Genomic DNA, 23,832 nt, shown 5'->3' on the forward strand with positions numbered 1-23,832 from the left:
CTATGATAACTCCTTGAATTCTCTACTTTTTCACGTACCTGGCGTAAAGTTTTCATCATCGTCTTACATGACTTCTGCATTCTTATAATACTGTTTGCAGTATCCCTTACTTCTCATCTATTGGCTGACCCGGGTCAGCGGGCCTCTAGCCCGGATACCTCGGGGTTGCTAAGGCCGTACTGAACCTACAAACACCGGTACAGCCCCCGAGGGCTCCGAAATCGTTGAACATTATCCACTGAGCGGTATATCCGCGAATCACGAGGAAGATTCGCGATTATCCGGTCGGTGCCGATCGAAATTGAAACTGCGAAGCGAACGTGAACGGAGACGGCGCTAGTCTTTCGCGGCGGAGTAGAACGATCGGTAGAGAGAGAAAGGGTGAATCATAACGCGGAGGTTCGATGGAATGTACATCGACGGAGGTTAGATATATCGTCGTTACGGGCGTAGCGTGCGTGTAAGATGATAACGAAGCTTGACAGGCTGTCCGGTGGGATAAGGTAGCCACCGACACTCGACACCCCCGGAGCGTCGTGCCAACAACACACGTGCACACGGTGCCATGGGTGCAGCGCACACACGGTGCAGCCCCCGGCTCGGACATTCGTCTTTCTCTATCTCTGGCCTGGCTGGATCCATTCGCGCGTTTTCTCCGTATTAATGCACGGCGTACGTCGAGCTGTGTAATTCAATCCCGGCCGGGGTCGGTCGCGAGGTATCGATGTACAGGCGTGCGCGGAGTTTAAAAACGGGACAGGTTCGCGGGCAGATAGCTAGCCTGGCAGTGAATCGACGAACGGGATCCTGATCTGAAATCCTAGAGTCACCCACTCTTGGTAGCAACCCGCTTCTCTCGCCGAGCCGGACCTGGATTCGCGTGTCTCCTCGCGTCGCCGTCGCGGAGAGAAAAAGGACGAAGGAACCGAGCCTAGTCCTAACAAATAATAATCAAAGAGAAATCGTCCTCCTGGAGTCTGGTATCGAACGGAGCTTCGAGTATCCGTCCTCGACGTAATCGAGTAACCAAGATGCTACTTTTATGTAACACTCGTCCCAACGATCGAAAACTCTCGATCGTCGTGGCCGGAACTCGCGCCGATAGAATCCAGAACGCCCTAGTTTATTCATTCGGGCCGACATATCGACAGATCAACACAGGCAAAATCTCGTTTTTCATAGGCACGTACTCGTGAGCAGCGGTCCGCTTCTCACCCCAGAACAATGGGAGGTTTGCGGCGTTGCCTGTTACCGTGCCTGCTCGAATTCGTTGCAAGAGTTGCACCAGCTGACCATGGCTTTCTCACCGAGATCGGAATCCTTTTACGGTGACGTTGCACAGGTCAAGGTTGCCGCCCGACGGGATGCGACACTCGAGGAATCGGAACGTCTACGACAGCTCGCCGCTCAGGTAGGTCGTCTCGTTGTTGCTTCCGTGTCCGAACCTATCGATCCGGAAGAAACTATTTCACTTCTGGCTGATTGACGTTCGTTGTGCTTCTTTGTGCCTTCACTGTTCGCCACGAGCGTACCCGTTCGACTATGCTGACGTTCGGTGATTGCGTGATCAGCGGACACCGCGAACTAGAGACCGATCCCTTGATCGCTGTTCCCTAATTTGCATCGAGAGCACACTGTTCGGCGTTGTAAGACGTTCGCGGCCCGAGGGGGTGTGCAGCCATTTTCTATCTTCTCGCGTAAGTACACGCGAAATTAAATGGTGTCGATATTAGCTCGATGCTTCAACGTCGAAGCGGTAAAACGTGTAAGTATAGCGTTATACGAAACGCGTCCTCGAGAATTTTGCTCTTCTATAACTAAGAGTGTCGGGAGTTGCTCGCGATTCGTGATGCTCCACAAGTTTTTCCACGACCTCGTTCTCGGCAAATCTTGAACTTACGAACTTCGATTACACGTTTGGTATCGATCGGACTGCACGCTCTGAAGTCCGACACGTCCTCGAAGTCCGAACATTGTCCTTCGTCGCTTTTGCACGGAATCGATCGACCGTTTGTCAGCGATCGGTGAAATGAATCGATTACCGTTCGATCTTGTGCATTAACACATTGTATGCGGGAAACGTACTTTTATGATTTTCGCAGTCTGCCACTGAAGAAGATATTAATCAAAGTACATATATAAAACAAAAGGTAATAATTGGAACTTTCCAAGAAAATAGATGAACTGTGTTGCTCTATACAATAACTGTACATCGTCTGTTAACTATACAATATTTACAAATGTACAAAATTGTTACTATTACCTAAAAGGAAGAGAAACGACGATTAAAGTCTATTCTCCTTAAATGTTCGACATCTGAAAAAAATACGTTAATACATTTAAACCGGCGCTGCTATTTGTGTTTCTTACCACGGGGCTGTCCTGTGGTACACGCTATATGACAGACACGCGAGCATGAGCCACCGGTGGTACGCGCTAGCGTGAACGTATTAAGCAAGTTGGAAAATTCTGAACAAAATATATTTATGTACTTTTTTTTTTTTAATGGAGAATCGAACAGAAATGTAAAAGAACTCGAAGTGCTTTCGTGCTAGGACGAATACAACTTAGAGATCAAATTTTCTGCCGCACCCTGTATTATACGTATGCAATTTTCCGCTTCACAGAGGCAAATGCTTCGAACGATACCGCGCTGCGAAGAAATATTAAAGTCTCATCATTGCTATTAGTACTTATTACGAATAAATATTTTTGAATACATAGTAAAACTCTAAAAATTGTCTATTTTCATGATTTCGGAAAAATGTCATTGGTTTGTTAAAATAATTATAGAGCATATATTTAAGTGAAAAATTTAAAAGTTTCGTTGACAGAGACGAAGTAGTTTCCAATTTATTGCGATTATATCGAATGAACAAACTCCCGCGAGACTCACGAAAAAACGCCCGCTGCACGCGCAAGTCCGCGGCGAAGTACACCCGCACGCAATGTGTTAAAATTTTCTTCTCGTTTTCGCGAAGTCAACCGATTCTATGCAAGCGAGTTTACCTGTCTTGAGACATCTTGTTTCTTTTTTTCTTTTTTTCTTTTTAGAATCCGTAACGTAACTTTGCTCGGGTGTCGATGGGAATGAGTGAGAGAGTGTTGTGTATAATATCGGCAATTGTCCGCGAGAGAGACACACGTGGTGCCCTCCTGACCTGACTTGCTCTCAGGTGAGCCAGCTGCGCGAGGTATTGTCTGCCATCAAGAGGCAGAATGCGGCGTCACTGCCGACGACACCTTTCCAGGATTCGATGACCATTGAGACGACACTGCTCGACCAGCACACTACCTCCTACTCCGTCGGTTGTAGGCAGCACACGACACCCCCCGATTACACTAACACTACGTCGAACACGGGCCCCCATTGGCTCTAGCCGTCCACGGTAACTCACGTCATGGATTTTAAAAAAAAACAAAACAGATAACGAAAAAGGAAACAAAAGAAAACACACGAAACGAAAAGAATGAAACGTTAGGGCAAAGCAAACAGACGAACGAATGTACCGCATCGATTTTTCTTGCAACGAGACGAATTTAGAAAACGATGAAACGATCGGACAAACGTAACGAGATCTGTCTATCGCGCGATCGAAAAGAGTTTCGCGACGTTCGCGTCGTCGACAGGCCTGCTAACGATCCGTGTTCCTCGCGAGTACGCGATTTAATCGACTGCAACCGCTTTCTGCCTTCGGATATCGTTTTTATCGGAGAATTCTCGGTCTCGCAAATTGCGATCGTAGACGATCTAGATTTCTCATGTTCTCTATATTTTGTTACTTTTGCTACACAGCGTGCCTCGTGAATTGTGCGCTTTGCGTGTGTTCGAGCTTGCATCTGTTTGGCTGATCGATGGCATACGGTGGCGTAGAATCCAAGTTTTTATTAACGAGACACGTCCGTTGTCGTACCTGGACAATTAAGGTCGATTCAGACTATGGTCGACACGGACCGTCACGTTCCGGCAACGACACGTACCGGCTTCGACACGACAAAACGTTAAAACACGCGTTTTAATGGAACTATTCACACTTGACAGACACCGACCTGAACGTCAACGGGAATAGTGTGAATAGTTCCATTAAAACGCGTGTTCTAATGTTTTGTCGTGTCGTATAGTCTGAATCGACCTTTACTCGAATTCTATGCCGCCGCGCAGCGTTGCGATTAGACGACCGTCGAAGCGTTCCAAAGAAATATCTAAACGAAACGATATCGAATGTTTGTACGGAACTGCGCATCCTCAATACCTTCGCGTCTTTTAAAATGTGTATTTTTGTACCGCTCGATGCACACTGTCAAATACAGATGCTTTCATTATCTGCTAATTGGTTCTTGTGTTGCACCCTCATTCCTTTCGATCGGCCTTCGCGACGGGATCGGAAGCGCGCGAGAAGGACGGGGAGGAATCGAGCAAGCCTGTCGACGCTGACAATGAGACGAAACGATTGGGCAAACCGATCACCTCGTTTAGATGTTTGCACTCGCTGGTAGAAGGCACAGGTCAAGCTGCGGAACCTCCTCGACGAGGTCCTTCGACGCTAAATTCATCCTCGTCCGTGAGATCTTTCGGTCGTCCAAGTGTAACGTACCGATGTCGGATACGATGACAGGTATCATGATAATATAATCTTTCGATTATATTATCGACTCGTTTCGGGTACACCTATCGATAAACGCGATTGCCGGAAAATTGAACGCGTATGGAAAATGAAAAATGGAAGAACGGAAGGACCCCGTCGTTGGCCGAGATATCATTTAAATTTAACTTGGCACGGTCTTGCGTATCACCATTAAAATCCATGGCTTGAGTCCATGGCTAGAATTTCACTGTCACATAATATGTACGCGATGAGATATACGACACCTATTCTAGAAGCTGCAGCTTTCGTAGAATGCACACGTATTTTATCGACCGAGCGCGAGCGTAAAAACGTTATCGCGATAGGTTGAGCTAGAACCACCGATATTACTTAAACTTTAATGATTATTCGCGAACTGATACGTCATCCTTAGTCACGACATCGCGACATCATTGCTACAGCACGATCGCTTCCGTAGTTTCTCGAATCTAAGATTCACGAAAGCTATCAGTACGTCCAATAGATGTGCGTACACGTTTCGAGAATCTACGAAAAATCGTGCGATCAGACGTCAACCCTCGATCCACGAGGAACTGACGTTCTTATGCTCGTCTCTCTAGGTGTTCCTCCTCGAGGAACAACGCACCGAGGACACCTCGAGAACCTCCGACGACAGGTCGTACGTCTTCCTCTTGTATCCACCTTCGGTGGGCTCCACTCTCAATCCTGACCTCTACATCGTTAGAGTTCAGCTCAGAGCACTGGTGGTCGGTCTATTGGTTCACCAGATGCTCATCCATTGCATCGCCAGTGTTCTATTGCAAGGTGCCGACTCATCTTTTCCCAGGTATGTACAGTAGAATCTTCCCCACTTAAATAAAATTTAAGGAAAAAATTGCGCAATAATGCACTATTTATGCGCTCTACAAATCCGTAAGAAAAGAATTTTGCGCTCTTGCTACGTTTAATGCAAACAAATTTATTTAAATGGGGGCTAAGTAGGCTACCGGTAAGCCCTCCCACATATCAATGATAAGTACACTGCGGAAGTTTATGCAAATGCATATTTTTATAGGAAATAATTAAAAGAATGGGACCTAGACAGAAATTTGTTTTGAAATTTGAGTATTATGAAAATACATTTTTTATTTTGCATATTTTGAATATTTATGTTTTCAAACATATGCAAATATATTGCATATTTATGCACGATAAACATGTAACATGCGTATCCAAATATGCGTGAAAAATATCCAAAATATGTACGAAAAATATGCAAAATATGCACGAAAAATTTGAATAAAATGTAGTACAATAAGTAATACATTAGTATGTTACAGAATATAATTGCACTTATTATTATAAATAATATATGTATTAAAATTATACATGTAATAAAATAGATATATATAAAATTTTACCACTTCCAGTGCTCTAAATTAAATTCTGATCGCACAGAAGTATTCAGAATCGCTTAAATTTTAATTACAAAGAAATTATTTTTCTTCATTTCTTAATGTTCCAAGCCGCTTAACACATTCGCGACCGCTGACGTGAATTCATGTCACTCCAAATTCTATTCCTAGTTACGAAAAAATCATGAAAATCTCTTTACCTTATACACCACATATTTACAACATTGATGTTTCAAGACATATTTCGTAATTTTTATTTTTACCCTAACGATACTTTGCCATTTCCATCTTCAGAATTTTACTATTTTCGTCCATACTCGGTATTACAATAGAAACGTAAAATATGTGCCGGTCGCGAATGTGTCGAGAAAGTGGCAATTTATTATTCAGTGCTATAACCATAACTATAGCGATAACATAAACAATGTATGATACAATTCCAGTTTATCCCACGTGATACCGCATTCAGCGTCTTCGGCGTCGCCAAAACCTTTCGTACACGGGTGTCTCTCGTACCTATCCAGCCGCCACGTGGACATCTTCTTCTCGGCCCTGGATCTCTCCTACGCTGCTGCCTTAAAGTTCGACTGTCGTCCCGGCCTGAAATTCTTAGTACAAAAGGTGGCCAACCTCCGACAACCCGCGAACCTCTATCAACAGGCCGGAGCTGCTTGGACTGTCAAGATAGTCACGCTGTTCGAGCTGTGCCTGCGCGAAATGGAAGGCACCACCGAAGTGACCCTGGAAACTGTGAAATCGATGCTGACCTCGAGCCCAGACGATACAAACCCTTCGAAAAGCTCTAGTCTCCGAAAGCTGTCGAAATACTTGAAACAGCTGCGCAACACGTTCGAAGAACTCTGCGAGAGCTACGCGGAGGTGGTTTTAGACGAGGACGGGAAGCACACCAGAGTGGACAATTTCTCGGAGAGGAAGATATTCCTGTTGGTAGCGCAGCCCGATGACTATCCGGAGATCACCAGGAAGGAGCCGATCGTTAACGACAGAGTCACGCCGGCGCTGACCGAGCCGACCACGGAGGAGTCGGGATACCAAATGGACCAGGAGGAACAGGAAGAACCTGAGGACATCGAAGACTACAGTCCCAACTTGGACGACGAGAGCGGATTGGAGGAGCTTGGAGCAGAGTCCGACGACGATGACAGACCCTTCAGACTTTCCGATCTAGCGGTGGAGTATTCGACTGATTCCGGTCCGCAGTCCGAACCGGAAACCGATGACTCGAGGCCCGTTTCGAGGTTAGGCTCCTTTACGGAGAAAGTCGTTTATCCCGATCGATCCGGTGGCACCTCCAGCGAGGGTTACATCGACGGAAAGTACAGCTCGACGACACCAGCTCCGCCGTTGCTGATAAACGAACAGGACAACCTGTACTACGAGCTCAGCCCGCTGAAGAGGACCGAGTCCGCGGACTGTTTCCCGTTGTCCATGCTGGAAGCAAAGACGGCGAACGCCAGCCTGACCTTTGACGAGATAGCTACGTATCAAAAGTCGAGACCCGAGAGGAGAAAAAGCGAAGCCTGTTTGCTCTCCCGCAGGAATTCTCTGAAATTCGTCGTGGCGAGCGAAGCGGAGAACGTTGAGAGATTCGTGGGTCTTGATTCGGCGGTATCGAGGTGCAGATCGGTGATGGAGTTGAGAAGAACGCAAGGATCGACCGTGTCCAGCTCTTCGAACGATATCGAGATGTCCCCGCGAGTGTCTGCGAAGATCGAGGAGAAAGAGGAGACAGGCTCGCCGCAGTTCTTGGATAACATCGACGAACTGTTGCGCGACTACGAGCGCAGCAAAAGAGGCTTCAGAACAAATCCGTTTTTGAAGGACGACGGTGACGAAACGAGCGTTGACAGTTATGAAATCCCGACGCAAACGAGGGAAACTTTGTTCCAGCGAAAGAGTAACATTCATAAAGACAGCGAGGCGCACAGGAAGGCTTGGGCCGAGACTCTCGGCACCATATTGGATTGGACTCTAGCTTTGTCGGTGAGCACCTTTAAATTTCTATCGATTCTTTCCAACTTTCGTTTAAAACTTCGTTAATCTTCTATGTAATTCTGCGTAACTTTTGACGCGCAGACCACTTTGCCACGAGTAAACTACGATATCGGTCAATTTTCGAGTTAAATCGAAGAATCTTTGTCATCTCAGCAATTACCGCAAAACCTGGACGCTTTTGAAATAACGTTATTCGAGATCTAGTGGGCGTAGAAAGTATTCGTAGACCGATTAATTTTCAAAAAGAAAAACTGTGAAATTGTAATTTATTAACTTATTTTTTGTAAACAACGATATTTTACATATTCTTGGAAATCTCTAAAATAGTTGAGGCCCCATACCACAGTGCGCGCGCGGTAAGTGTATTTTTAATAATTTTTTTCGAGCAAACGATGAATGTTTTTTTTTTCATTGATACTTCTATCCAATATATACATAAATAAAAGACTACACAAATTTTCTTATCCAAATATTTTTGTCAATGTCGGAGCCTCGGTCTGGAAAAGAATCGTACGTTGTTTTAAAAAATTTGAAACAATCGACGTAATCCAAGTTTGCGGTGTACGCCGCTATCAAAAGGACACTCTGCCGAAATCACTGCTTGGTGGTTGACAGCGATTAAGCCATACGGTTCATCTGAAGAAAAAAAAAAGGTATATATTTATAAACTAGACATATAGGTTTATAGCATCACGTAGGAAAATTTCGATGTCCTTAAAAAATAAATGGCGGACCAGCATGCATTATTTTCATTCTTTATGAATAAAAATAAAATAGAAAGGGACCCTTTATAAAGAAATTCCTACGTGGTGCTGTAAACCTATATGTCTAGTTTATAAATATATATATTTTTTTTCTTCAGATGAACCGTATAGCTTAATCGCTGTCAACCACCAAGCAGCAACTTCGTCAGAGTGTAGCGGTGTACACCGCAAACTATTCGTAATATTTGGATAAGAAAATTTGTGTAGTGTCTTATTTATGTATATATTGGATAGAAGTATCAATGAAAAAAAAAAACATTCATCGTTTGCTCGAAAAAAATTATTAAAAATACTTACCGCGCGCGCACTGTGGTATGGGGCCTTAAGGTACAAAAAATTTAGTTATTTATATAAAGTGCGAAATTAACAAGAAAAAAAAACAAGAAATCGATAGAAATATAGAAGCAATAAGTATTTGTACAATTGTTACATTTTTAAAACTTCATAAAAGAAACGAAATTCACCTGAATTTATAAATAATTAATACTTCGCGGGAGTTTCTTTTGATTTTATAATTGCTGCAACTCTTGCGGTATTATTATTATTAAATTAAATAAATGTCGATATTATTCGAGTTGGGTTCTTCTCCCATTTCTCTATTAGTCCCGATTAACGTATCTCGTTCGATGCTAATATTAAATTGAAAAACTCTTCGCAGGATGATCAACTGACTCCGTTGCTTCCGGTTTTCGTGAGCGGCGTGCGAATCCTTACCAGACACGCGATGGATCAAGTCCTCAAGCAGCGATTGTCGGCTCTTTTTCATCGAATTGCGGTGTTGTACGGTTTAACGAGCAATTAGGGGCAGCTTCGATACATCTGGGAACAGATGTATTTTCACGATTCGATCTGAAATCGTTTCGGTGCCCGAACACACGGACGATACCAAGATGTCGGACATCGGTCGAGCGGCGTCTATGCAACCCCGCGAGCATCATCGAATATTTATAAGACTTTCTTACTCTAAGAATCAATCGATCTCGGTTGACATATACGGAAACAACTTTCAATCTTCCATATCACACGGAGAAGAAACACCGTTGGATCGACGATCCGAGTCAATTGTCGAATAAGTAACATCCGAAGATCGTATCGCTGTGTATAAATCGATCGACGAATTTTCTCTCGTATTTCAGCAAAAGATATCCCATTCGATTCTTTTCGAAGAGAACGGTTATCGAAATCACAGTTACTTTAAAAACTGTACATCTCGCTGGGATTTTCAAGCTTTAAGAGAGAGACACACCAAAGGAGTTTTCATGGTTGACACTATCGAGGACCATTTTTCGTGTCATCGCCGCTAACGATGTCGAACATCGATTCCACGAAGGACCTAAACCAGATCTAACCTGGACTATGTTAGCCCGGATCGAAGAGGTCGAGAACGTCGTTCTCTCGCTTCGAATGGAAATACTTATTGTTAATCATGACCGATTCTTTTTCACGAGAAACGACAAACTACTTCTATCCGAATCTTTCCTCGTTGGAGAGAATACAACTAAAGGGTGTCCTAAAATTAACGCAAGATTTTAATTTGTCGGCATGTTCGCAGTAAATTGTTGGCAAGCCTGAAGAAAGAATAATTTGAGAACTGAGAGTTTAGGGTTAGTATAAATGGAGCGTTATACGATATGACAACGTGTTTTCATTATTGACCGATATTTTAATAAAATGATTGTCGGCGAGGTAAAGGTGATCTTATTCTAAAATCTAGATAGCTTAGAATTCATGGCAATAGAATACTAAGAAACATCTCTGTATTTCTGCCAGAGTTTCTGGCAGATACCAGAAAAAAAGGCCTCGAGTGCAAAAGGTTAAAAAACAAAAAACAATGAAGCACATTTTTACCTTGATGGCTTTGTTAATCGTCAAAATTGCCGTGTTTGGGGTTTGGAGAACTCACATGTAATTGTCGAACAACAATTGCACCCACAACGAGTCACCGTTTTGTGCGGATTTTGGGCTGGAGGCATCATTCGACCATTGCTTGTTTTTGGACGACTGGTGTGTTTAGCGTCTCCAACTGATCTAGTCTCCCTGAATTTCTCAAGTAATCTTTTCGATGCTCTGCGCGAGTATACTCGTCAAATTATTTTGTTCTTGTCGTGCTTAAGACGAGTTAAATCGCATGAGCTTATTATTAAGGAGTTAATGAGTCAATGAGTCAATTAATTAATGAGTTAATGAGTTAATGAGTTAACTCATCTTGAACTCTTTCCTATTTAAAAAGTTCATGCGATGTAACTCGTCTTGAACACGACAAGAACAAAATAATTTGTGTATACTCTCGTAGAGCACCGAAAGGGTTAATCTTTTCACAGCTAACGAGGTAAAAACACTATTTTTACCATATTTTGTATAAAATTTTCGAACTGCGGCCGTCAAACTTTCATCATTCTTGAAATATTGTTCAATAATGAAAACACGTTCGGCTGTCAAATTGTTCTTTCTTCAGTGTTTGCCCAACAATTTACTGCAAAAATTGCGGCAAATTCAAATCTTGCGTTAATTTTGGGACACCCTTTATTATAAAAAAGCTTCCATGGCAACGAAGATATCTTAAACCACCTCGGACGATATTCCTAGCACAGTAGACTTTTGATTCCAAGGTTCGCGAAGATGTCAAACCCGGATTCATCCCAGGCTATGCTGTCGTTAACGAGTAAAACTTAAAAGCTCATCCAATTTAACTCAATTAAACGCAATTAACTGTAAAAAGACCATTCCAGAGTTAACCCTTTGCACTCGAGAGGTAGCTCTCAGTCACCACTAGGTTTCCTTTAGGTTTAATATCTCTGGAACTCGAAGTGATCGATAAAATGATCGTCGTTGAGCCAAAGGTGACCTGATTCTCAAATCTCAAATTAGAGATCTCATTTTCGAAGTAAATATAATCTTAACATTCGTGGCAATAGAATGCTAAGAAAGCATCTCGAGTTGCTGCTAAATACCAGAAAAAAAGACCTCGAATACAAAGGGTTAATTTAGCTAGTGTTACCGTGCATCGAGAGATCGACGAACGATAAACGATTTCGAAAAACCCGCTTGCGTCGAGAAACGCATTCTTAACCGAATTTTCATCCCTAAGAGAAAAGGGAACGGTAAAAGCTTCCACGCTTGTGAAGACCAAAAACCGTTTCGAGTGTCGCCGTTGCTAACCAAGCTGATTCCAAGTTTCGCGAAGACGTCGAAGCCTCCCGAATTCGTCCTAAACAACGGAAACGCGACGCACTCGATACCTCATCCTCGATTTTCCACGAGCGAAAGAAACGTTGTCCCGTTTCCATCTTGTCTCTAGTTCACCGCGCGCGCCTAGACGCGTCGACACGGAGAGACAAGAATTTTATTTACGACCCACTCTGCACGCACATCTCTCGATTCTCATTTTATGCTCTTTGCGCTTAACTGTAGTTTGCGGTTCAGTCGCGGGGTCGGATGTACCTACCAGAGTCTCGCTTCCAACGTCGAAATGCGCGCGGCGCACCTCGACGTTCTAGTACGTGCGATGGTAAGAACGGTTCGCTCCCGTCGATTGTTTCAAATTTTTTAAAACAACGTACGATACTTTTCCAGACCGAGGCTCCGACATTGACTCTCGGATATGATTTCAATTATCTTTTGGAAGTGTAAGGACGATACGATTCCGGATGAGTTTGATCTTTGACTCTGAAGTAGTATACAGGGTGGTTCTTAAGCTTCAAAGGACAAATTAGGAGTATGAGAGTAGGATAGAAAAGCGATTTGAAAGAACCGATAGAGTTGCCAACTACATCCAGCATAAATGAAGAGCGTAATATGTATTCACCCTTCGTCGTGCGTATCTGTCGTACTATTGCGTTCGATATCTGGTATGGACCAATTGTGATAAAAATTTGTGATTTTTATTCGTTAGAAACAAAAGATGAAATAAGTTATTAAGAACGATAGGTTCGTGTCAAGTAATTTGGTAACTACAGTCAGTGTAATAAGTATTCGTACAGGAACAATTTATTTTAAATTGGTTGCTGTACGAATACTTATTACACTGGCTGTATTTTGAAGTTAATGTATCCGGTTTAAGAATCAGGAGAAAATAGAAAGTTACACTGGTAACCTTTATTAAAAAATAAACAGAAAAGAATTTCTACCTAAGCGGACATAATTAGTTTTTCCCCCTTAAAATTACAAAATGAGGAAAATTTTGATTGTATGTTACATAACTCATGGGGCCATTAATAATGGTTTAAAAATTCGGCAAAAATATGTGCAGTCGATGTAAGAAGTATTTGTACAGGAACCAATTTATTTTAAATTTATTTTAAATTGGTTCCTGTACGAATACTTATTACACTGACTAAACAACTATTTTTAAACATGTTAATACTATCGCAGCTTCTAAGGCAACAAATTTACTTACTAATAACAAATTTTCTTTGATACTTGTAGGTTGTCCAGAAAGTTCGTGCTAATTTTTAAAAAAAAATTTGAAGGCGCATTTGAATTTTGATACATATTTAGCGACTTATATAGATAGCATTTTGTTCCACAACCTTTCCACCTTCTAAGGGACGTATTCGTGTTATTTGTTTTCAATTATTCCGATATATCCAGACCTGGACTACCTAACAAAAATCGGCATGGACTTTCCAGACAACCTATTGTATTAATTCACCGTAAATTAGTCGTAAATGGTTCGATACCGTTAATTTATTCGAAAGAAATCACACTTGTTGATAATAACACGGACAGAGCTGAGAAAGAAGTTACTTGTTCCAAAAGAGGATGATGTTGGCAATCCTATTTACTGGTATAGACAAGCTTCGTTACGACAATTTGGAGATAGAGCTTTAGAGATTACTTTAACCCTTTGCACTCGAGAGGTGACTGTCAATCACCATTAGGTTTCACGCAGCAAATCTACGATACCTAATGTTTCTTTAGGTTTAATCTCTCTCGAGCTCGAAATGTCGATAAAATGATGGTCGGTGAGGTAAACCGTACGATAAATAATCGTATAAATAAAGGTGACCTTATTCTCAAATCTAGATAGCTTAGAATTCATGGCAATAGAATGCTAAGATACATCTCGAGTTGCTAGTAGACCCCAGAAAAGAAGGCCTCGAGTGCAAAGGGTTAACATCGTATCACCGCAACTACGTTCCTTTTCGATGTTCATTGAAAACACTTACGCGTATTTAACGATCACTCTGTAAATTAATTTCTTCTTAATCGTCGGAACTGTATTTCCTGTCTTCTTCCCTTAGTTGACAAGAAGAATCAGTTTAAACGGGCATCCGAAAATTAGTCTGTTAACGAGGAAAGCAGAAGAATGGGAGAAACAATGATCAGACTTGAGACTCAAAAGTTGTTTTTGAATTTGGAAGTTAGCGAAACGTTTAGAGCAAAAAGTTATTACATTTGTATCCTTTGTCGGAACCGGGGGATTTCGAGAGATCAAAAAGGTTTGCCAAAGATGTTCTCGGATTCGAAGAAAGAACGTAACGATGTCATATTTTATTGTAAATAGTACTCTTGCAAAGATCCGTCGCGACGATCAACGAGAGAGACTAGATGTTTTATCGTTAATTTCCACGTTCTGGTCTTTAGATACTAGTCGACGATTCTCAGTTTATTTATCGCTTCGATATAATATATTGCGCATATATTTTGTATATCGTTTGTAAGTTAGCGAGAGTGAGAGATATATATATAATTACCCGCTGTTGTATAAATCAAGTATCGCCATGCGAATCCATCTCCATTCTGTCCTGAATTCCATCGGTGTTGTAAGTTGTAAATTGTAAGTATCGTTTAACGGTCGGATCGTTTAATAGAAGCGCGGAGGGATTAATAATTGATAATAAAACGTGCCTACGTAGACCCTGTTTCGTTTGTTCGTATAATTCTGTTGTAATTCAAGATTTTAAAGCTGGTCGTTCCGCCTAAGCGTATAAGAACGAATACGGTACGTACGAATAATACGTACATTTATTACGCGCTGTTGCGGCAGTATTTGAAATTGTTAATGCGATAGCCGAACGAGAAGCACGATTAACAATTACCAAACGAAACTGTATGGACAAGGAATGTACGAACGTTGAATAATCGATTACTGCGAATTAATAAAATTGTACGATCGAATTTACGGTGTCGATGTCGTTGAGAAATTGGACGCAGCGGACGAGTTTCATCGTACGAAATTTTTACCGAATTTTCTGTGAACGCTGCATGCAATTTCCCTTCGATTGTTTCGCTTCTCTTCCTGCATTCTTTACCGAGAGATTGGTTCTCGTTTCCATCGTATTATTTATTTTAACCGCGAATATGACCAAACCTTTTAATTTTCAAGAAAATATTAAATTATATATATCACGTCACTTTTTTATTTCCTTCATCAAATTTTATTTCTGATCTTCGTTGGCAGACAGAGTTTCGCCTTCCTCTTCGTTATTTCGTCTTATTGGAACGTAACAAAATCTTAATTTCACAACGACTTCAAAAAACATCTTATGAAAAAAGTGATTGGTGAATGGAACTCCTATTGGAAAGCTCATGCCTCCTCAAAAATTCTCTCTGTTCGAAGTGACGTGTACGAAACCTCCTCTGCAATGGAACTTAACAGGCGCAACCAAACAATATTAACCCGTTTAAGAATTGGACACACAAGATTGACCCACGGCCATCCGATGACAAGAGATCCTCCAAAGAAATGCAACCTCTGTGACACAAACTTATCAGTTCAACATATGATGGAAGTCTGTCCAAAGTTTAATATTCCAAGGGATAAACACAACATACCACGTGATATTAAAAAAGCTCTCAATGATAAAGAACATTTAACGGATTCAATTTCGTTTATCAACGATTTACACCTCAGCAATCTTATTTAAAGACCAAATCACTCAGTAGTCGCTAATGATCTGTGGAGTTGATGCGACTAAAAAAAATAAACGTAAGAAAAAAAAAAGAATCTTGATTTGTAAATTTTCAAAAGTTATCAAAGTACACTAGGGGAGAAGAGTTAACGCGTGGATATAAGAGATGACTATTAGGAAATGTTTAGCTCGAAGTTGGATGGACGTCGCGCGTCGATCGTCGAGTGGGACCGAAGGGGTGTCGAGGATTTCCTGCGAAACGAAACGCGGAACGCGGTTTAGTTCATTTTAACGGGCGCAGGAAAAGGGCGGGAGAGCCTCTTCGTCTGCGGTCGAGTCATCCTCGTAAAGAGGAAAGCTTACGAGCGACGCCGACGGCCGCCTCTAGGCCTATCCAATGCTTTTATTCCCGTGCTGGCGTCCCATTCGCTGTGGCAGTAAACATCAGCAAAGAGGAAGTGCAAGAAGTCACCGGAAAGTGTTCCGTCCGACGCGAGACGAGCATATTTCTTTCGAGGTAGTCTACTACTCGCGCGTACAACGCGTCGCTTTAATATTCGGACGCCATCGCAATTTTTACATTATCGTTTTACAAGTTTCTCGACGATACAGAACAAAGTAATAATAACATAAAAATCACATTAACCCTTTGACATACGATGGTGTTTGGAAGACGTCATTCATTTCATGTGGCATTGTAGACTTTGACGTCTCCGAGACCAATTTAAAATAAAATTAATAAGAAAAGAAATAAAGGGCTATCGTTAAACGTTAATTTAAGACTTTAATTCACGCAAATTCTACTCTAAAAATCTGTAGGAATGTTGGTTAATTATTCCTTTCCCTAAAAGTTATTAATAAAATAAATACAATGAGGTTTTATTAATTTTGAATTGGTTTCTGTAACGAATACTTATTACTAGACTTCGGATCTTTATGCATTTATAGGAAATTTTAATGTACAAGAACCTACAAAATGCAAACAATATGCAAGAATATAAAAAAGATTGAAAGTAAAGTTTAGGTTATAATATTTGGAGAATAAAATGTTAGGTTGTCCCAAAAGTCTCTTTCGTCAGTTGCATTCAATTTTATGTAAATCTATTTTATATAAATAGACAATCTAATTTCTTAGACATTGATGCTGTAACTATTAGTAAATTATTTTCCATCATAATTAGCTTAACCCAGGCCATAAATAACTTTCCCAATAGGTCATTGTATTCGTCTTGAAATACTCTATCAGAATGTAAATCAAAAAACATACCATTCCACTTAAAAAAACAGAGATGACCTTCATATCTCCTTGACACCTCCACCTACAGAAAAATTAGTAACATAGGATGATCAGCCCCTCGAAACCAGATAATTTTGTTCTGACGCATTTTTTCCTATCACCAATAGCAGCCAAGTAAATCAGGTGGTATGTCTTAGGTGCCTCACCCTGTATATCGACTTTATTGAATTTTATATAGTAATATAAATTTGAAAATAAAACGGTCTGTTTCTAAGCTTGCACATGAGTATCCAAATTGAGCCAAAGTGAATGGTATTCTACGGACGCATCGACGCACATTTTATTCGTATGTCAAGGGGTTAAAACGTCGAGTCTAGTCGAGGATACTATACAGTTTATTTATTTAATTTCTAATATTTTTCATGAAAGGAATCTCAGACGGAACGACGTCTAATTTTTGACGTTAGCTTAATAGCCCAGGAAAAGAAATACAAACCGGGAAATGAACGCGCAGTTACTTCAACCTCCTCATTACAGCGTCGATTCTAATCGCGAAGATTGCCTTTTCGTTCTATATACACGTAGCTCGTCGCTACGATCATCGGATTATCTATTAATTCCTCTCTCGGACGGTAATTTCGCCGCTCGGAACTCAACATTTAAGTAACTTTCTACCGATCTATGCAGACGTTGCTCAATTCGGTCTTCCCGGACGAAATTTATTCCGAATAAAGAACGCAAATTTCAAATTTATTCGTAAGGAAGGAAACAAACCTGAGACAATTCGCTCCATTTTACAATATCACTTCGATCAAGACGAGAATGCTACGTAGGCTTGTGAAAAAAATTGTAGCATAAATCCTTCGGTTGATCGCTCAGGAGCCAGTCGAGCTACTCACTCTCATTCTCGCGAATACATCTGTAAGTTTTATTCTTTGACGGTGTCAGATTTGCTCATTTGTGCTCTCCAGTATTCCAAGTCTCGAACATTCGAGGAAATAAACGACGAAATTGAATAATAAACATCGAGGAGACGTAATTAACTCTGCAAAGAGAAGATTTCAGGTACGAAAAACGAGAGAAAATGTATCCATAAGTTGAAAGATTTAATTCTAGCTCGTCAGAAATTGTGGAAGCAAAAACGACAACCTGGAAGAGAGTCCGCCAGAGTAAAACAGGGACAACAAAGCAGGGTGGATCGCTAATAAAGGGAGGTAGGACACTCCGAGCCTGGCCGGTGTAAACCGCAACTATCCGTCCGTTCGTCATTTCCAGCGTGCTTTAAATATTAAATAGAGCTCGCTGCGCCCGTGAAAAGGATTATCCGTGCCCCCTGTGGCCCTGTGCCGAGAAACGGAGACAGACGGACAGACCACCGTGCCTCTGTGGTTTGCTCTCGTGCTGCCAGCCGGATAAAGATTTTTCTACTTTAAACTACCGGAAAGGATCTATTCGTCGATCCGATTCCGTCGCTAATGAAGGGGATTCTCCCGGTGTTTCGTCTTTATCAATTACGCCCGAGATTTCGCGTTTTCAATCCCATACGCTGGAATTGCGTACTACGCGCGTCGGCGTCGCGAGATTTTTAAATTGGCCCCTATGCACGTCGACGCCGACGGCTGGCTATCTTGAAAACAAAGTATAGCAAAATCTGAACGATACTTACTCTCGTAATGCAGACTTTTGCTCAGGAGTTGGCGGGGTACACCCTCGTTCATAAATATGTGGACACTTAATATCTTTAATGAATAATTAACCCTTTGTACTCGAGAGGACTCTCGGTCACCACTAGGTTTTACACAGTAAAATCAACCAACAATAATGTTTGTTTAGGTTTCATTTCTTTGGAACTCGAAGTGTCGATAAAATGATTGTCGGTGCAGTAAAGGTCAGTAAAAGGTGCAGTAAAAGGTGCAGTAAAATCTCGAATTAATTTGCGTTCACGAATCCGGCTACATCTTCCAAGTGAATCTAAGCTTAGCATTCGAGTTACTGGTAGATACCAGAAAAAAAGACCTCGAGTGCAAAGGGTTAATATATACCGTAAATTATTATTATACGACTTTTGTTGGTAAATTCTATATTGGATGTGAATTTAACAATATCTAATAATATTGAATGTTTTGAGCGTCATATTCAATTTCATAGTGGAAGTCTGGGGTCGTTTAGATAGAAAAATTCAGAAAGAATGTTCAATACACCAAGAACATTCATGGCATAAATATTGGGTATTCGAAAAAGTTCGTGGCGTTTCTCAGCCATTTGCATGATTTCATCGCATCGTTTTGTGATTGGTCGACCACAGCGTGGTGCATGTTTGACATCAAAATTTTGATAGAGCATTTTATCCGTAAACACTACAAATTTTCTCACAAGCCTGCGTAGCATTCTCTGTAGCGAATGTAGCGAATTTTCTCAATATTTATCTCCGTGTTCAAGACGTTATTATTGTTAAATTAATAAAGAAAATTGATACCTGTTTTTTCTATCCGTAGTATAAACTGTAACCTTTCAAATGCCATCTAATATGTCCCAATAGCTTACGTGTAAACAAGATATATAATGTTAAATCCGTCTAGCGACAAAACGCCACGAACTTTTTCGAATACTCATTATTACAAAATAAATGAGATAATGTTACTTCGGGTACAATGAAGAAATGAATAGTATCCAAGTTTGGTAGAAGAAATTTTAACATTATCTAGTTGTCTATATAGTTTCTTATCATGCAACACAAACATATCGAAACATAAATGATATAATTGATTTCCAAATTATTAAAGAAGTGTCCACATATTTCTGAGCGGGGGTGGAGATACATATATACCTATGAACCGAAGGGTCGGGAACCAAAGGGATTATGCTGTTCGGTCCGCCTTTGTCGCCCTAGAGTTCCCCTTTCTTTCGAGCAGTCACACTGCATAGTCGTAGTCAACATTATCAATGATAATTTAGCATACCGTGTCGGTTAAAAACACAGTATATCTTATCCGTCTCGATTTCTTTAATTTTTCTTACACATATTTACACCAATGGTTACTATTGGTCTCCCAGTTTATAAAAGTCTCGTTTTATGTTTCGTTCGCAAGCTTCGTCGCGCGAATGCTTTGTAGACATGAATTGAGCTGCAATTGACAGCCAATTGAGTCTGCCTGGCCAACTCCTGCACAATATGTATAGTTCTTTGCTCAGGAGTTAGCATAGCTAAACAAGATAGAGCGAGAGAGTAATAGCAACCATTGGCGTAACGTTAACCCTAGGACACCGCACGATTGCATGAACGGCGGAACCGAATCATTATTTAGGCATCAGAATATGCAATGTGACTACTCGAAATAAAGGCGGAACGAATTTAGGCGGAGCGAACGTAATACTCTGTCCCCTCAGTCTCCTCTAGTTTGGTGAACCCTCGCCAACTGTCCTGCAACCGACAATACTTGGAACCGCTTGCATTGTACCAGGCGTGGGACATAACTCGAACTAGGAGGAAATATCGATCGAACGTGAAAGCATGGATCCGAACCAACGCACAGTAAGCCAAATAGCAATATTAGCGCGGAAAAAAACATTTTCTTCATAGTCGTCAGATTGACGTAATAATTTAGATCAACAAGATCAATATATAACGGTTCGGATTATAGATTAATTTGTTTGGGTGTCCGATGTTTACATTAGACTGCGTAAACAAAACATAAACAAACACAGTCGTATTATTTACAGCATTCTTCTCAGTTAGCAGATACTAACGAGTGACATCAATTTTTTCATTTATATCGTATAGCCATGGGAGACTCTATTGACGGTAATGAGTCTTTAGAAATACTTCTTTTATGTTAGAAATATTTATACACGCTAGTTTTGAGCCTTCTGCAAAAAATAGGGATTGTGATATTTGCTTATCACATTATTTATGACATTTTGTTTTTGCTAGAACGTCCTGATCACGAATCTCCAAGTCCAACGTCTCAATCACACCGATCTCGAAGACAAAAACTGAAGCCAAAGAATGAAAAACACGTTACATCCTTAAGTTGATTAATTTTAATTAATGAAGTGTATTTATAAAGTTTTATTTTATTTTTATTTTTATTGCGTACCTAATTACTTTCACCGAATTTTTTTCTTTTCTTTTTTTTTTAAATACAAATATAAAAATGTTTAAATAATTTCTCGTTTTAATATTGTTTCACCTTTTTAAGTCATATTAAACCACTGGCACTGGAAAAATAAATATCAGTTAAAAACGTCGTTCACAATTTTTTCGCGCTAATACTGCATTCTGGCCCACTGTGCATGCCTCTCACAATTAGACAGAATTCGCTATACTTCGAGTCACGTTTAAAACGTTTGCAACGCAACAAAAATATTCGACGAATTGAAACAAGGTTACAGAAATCAACTTTTATTCAGGGTACCATATTTATAGATGACGCGATACACTTTTCGATGACCTTCGACAGGTAGAAGATTAACCCTGTTCTGTAAGTTGTTGCGCTAAAAAGAAAAAAAAAATGGATTCTCGTAAAATCTAATCAACTATTAACTTACAACGAAAGCTTTTTAGGTGTCCGTCTCCGATTGTTTTGATTTTTGGATACGTTTTAAAGGACCGAAAAATAAGATATAAATCTAAAGTTTCACCTGCAATAGGCTATCTCCGAAACTGTAGAAGAAGAAAAGAAATAGAAGAAAACTTTTTAAGAAAAAGTTTCATGGTTTTCTATCTGCATATAAAATCTGGCCCTAAATTAGGTAAAAAGCACTTTGTTTATAATAATAGCCTATGCAACTGAAAGCTTAGAGGGCCGTTTCGCCCCCTAAATACGAAAACGGGCTAATATAAAAAAATACGTATATCTTATTTTTCGGTCCTTCAAAACATATCCAAAAATCAAAACCGTCGGAGGCGGACACCTTAAAAGTTTTCTTTGTTAGAAGAATCGTTTACGTTCTATCAGAGAAAGTCTCTGTATTGTTCGGGAACGAGCTTTTAGCCGATAAAGGCGCCCCCGTGGACCCTCAGCCTCTTTACCTCTTTTCCGCTGACCCGAATGCGAATTCTTTCCGTTCCTAAAAATGAAAACCTTCGTCCTCGAATCGTGGGCAATATTCAAGCGTTGCAACTGATCAACCAAAAGTAGTTCCACTTGTAAACTCGGAGCCCTTTTTCAAAGAATTGCCCATTTCAAACAATGTCTCTATCGATTTGTCGCTTACCATGGAAGCTAAATCTGTAACCGAGATTTGCATATTTTCTTTTCAGATCTGGTTGCATTTTTAACACTCCCCGTTGTCTGCATCTATGGAAGCTAAATCTGTAACCGAGATTTGCATATTTTCTTTTCAGATCCGGTTGCATTTTTAACACTCCCCGTTGTCTGCATCTATGGAAGCTAAATCTGTAACCGAGATTTGCATATTTTCTTTTCAGATCTGGTTGCATTTTTAACACTCCCCGTTGTCTGCATCTATCGATCTTTGTCATTGAAGCAGTCAAATTACGCGTTGACGTAACGGGGAATCGTCGCTAAGACGATTACTCTGTCGGCTAAATAAAAACGCTGGTAACGTTACGTCCGTGGACCGGAAGCTTCCCTCTGTTTCGATCGTCCCGATTCGTGAAACGATTGATGCGCCAAAACGGGAACTGGCGCATTGGCGAACTTGCGAACGGTGGGGATTCAGGAAGTTGTTCAGGCAAGATTTTATTTCATGGAAAATATCTGTGTATTTACAACAATACATGGACTGTCTTTCCGTTTCGTGAAAACGCTCGCCGATATTTCCTCGTCGATCCTCTCGCTCCTAATCCGACAAAGCCGTCGAGACAAAATCCTTCCTAACGCTTGATATATTTTCTTCAGTTATTACACAATTATCCATAACATTTCACAAAACACTGACCACTCGCGCCTCGTTTCGAGCAACGAAAACGTCGAAAAGACCCTAAGAGGTTAGGCTCCTCTAAAACAGTTTCGATTCTAACTACGAACCAGTCTATGCTTTCAGTTTTCTCCGAGATTCTTGCCACAACCATCGAATCCTTTAACGGTCGCGTCAATCCTGAGACGCTACCACCCGTGAACATCGCGGAGTCCCCAAACGGAACATTTCCCGTTTCGACATTCCTCCGGAACGTTCCGATCGAGCGTAGCGCGGCTACCCTTTCCTCGATATCACATTTATAACAACACACAGGGGACCGTCTCCCATTTCTACGAAACGTTTCTCGTCGTCTCAACTAGTATCACCATCTCAACTAATATTCCACTCGATTCCCAATTTCCTGTCGTCGGGATCCCTTCAGTACGGTCTCCAGACGTCGTTCCGCTGTTCGCTCTCCTCCCCCAGGACTCCTATCTCCAACCTGTTGCTGCTGATAGTGAGATTACTACCCGCGATGGTGACCTGCTCGTCGGTTAGGTCGCCGTGAAGGTGGAGGTGGATCTGGTTCTGGTTTACCGTGCTGTAGAGCTGCGGGTAGAGAACCATAGGCGCTGGACTGATGTAATTCTGGCTGGGATTGTTGTAGTAGCCCTGATAATTCGGGTTGTAGTTGTGAGAGGCGACTGGAACTGGCGTGGCTGGACCGGGTGTCCAGGAACCGTAGTGATAGCCCGGACTGCCACTTCCGGTACCACCTCCAGCGAAGATGTCCGGATCGGTAGACTTGCTGGGTACCAGAGGCAAAGACGACGACGACGTCGTCCCGTGGCTTGGGTACATCGAAACGCAGTTCGGCGTGTACGTGTCCTGCTGGTTCTCCGACGGAAGCACTGCAACATCGAATTTTACGAGGGTCGTTCATTCATTCGTTTATTTAAAGTGCGTAACTTGTTATAGAAAGTTATTGCGCTACTGCTCAGTTATTACTAACTTATTTCCATTCTTATCATCGTCGTACATGACTCCTGCATTGTTTTAATACTGTCTGTACACCAGAGAATGGGAATTTTGCAG

At 41.2% G+C, this 23,832-nt stretch overlaps 2 protein-coding genes and 1 pseudogene across 2 annotated transcripts in view; 1 reads left to right on the forward strand and 2 right to left on the reverse strand.

The window, feature by feature from the left end:
* LOC128884588 (brefeldin A-inhibited guanine nucleotide-exchange protein 3-like) overlaps window positions 1-15,711 on the forward strand; it is a 34,839-nt gene extending 19,128 nt beyond the window's left edge. Inside the window, exons 11-16 of the mRNA XM_054138065.1 lie at window positions 1,183-1,411; window positions 3,177-3,373; window positions 3,797-3,881; window positions 5,207-5,433; window positions 6,445-8,005; window positions 9,440-15,711. Of these exons, the coding sequence (XP_053994040.1) occupies window positions 1,183-1,411; window positions 3,177-3,373; window positions 3,797-3,881; window positions 5,207-5,433; window positions 6,445-8,005; window positions 9,440-9,583 (2,443 nt within the window). The 3' untranslated portion in view covers window positions 9,584-15,711. The remainder of the gene's footprint in view (window positions 1-1,182; window positions 1,412-3,176; window positions 3,374-3,796; window positions 3,882-5,206; window positions 5,434-6,444; window positions 8,006-9,439) is intronic.
* LOC128884589 (uncharacterized) lies at window positions 10,310-11,177 on the reverse strand (annotated as a pseudogene).
* A 6,558-nt stretch (window positions 15,712-22,269) lies between the features above and the next one.
* LOC128879033 (protein lozenge-like) overlaps window positions 22,270-23,832 on the reverse strand; it is an 82,275-nt gene continuing 80,712 nt past the window's right edge. Inside the window, exon 6 of the mRNA XM_054127859.1 lies at window positions 22,270-23,648. Within this exon, the coding sequence (XP_053983834.1) occupies window positions 23,176-23,648 (473 nt within the window). The 3' untranslated portion in view covers window positions 22,270-23,175. The remainder of the gene's footprint in view (window positions 23,649-23,832) is intronic.

Source organism: Hylaeus volcanicus, chromosome 1 (assembly GCF_026283585.1).
Source record: "Hylaeus volcanicus isolate JK05 chromosome 1, UHH_iyHylVolc1.0_haploid, whole genome shotgun sequence".
Taxonomy (NCBI): Eukaryota; Metazoa; Arthropoda; class Insecta; order Hymenoptera; family Colletidae; genus Hylaeus; species Hylaeus volcanicus.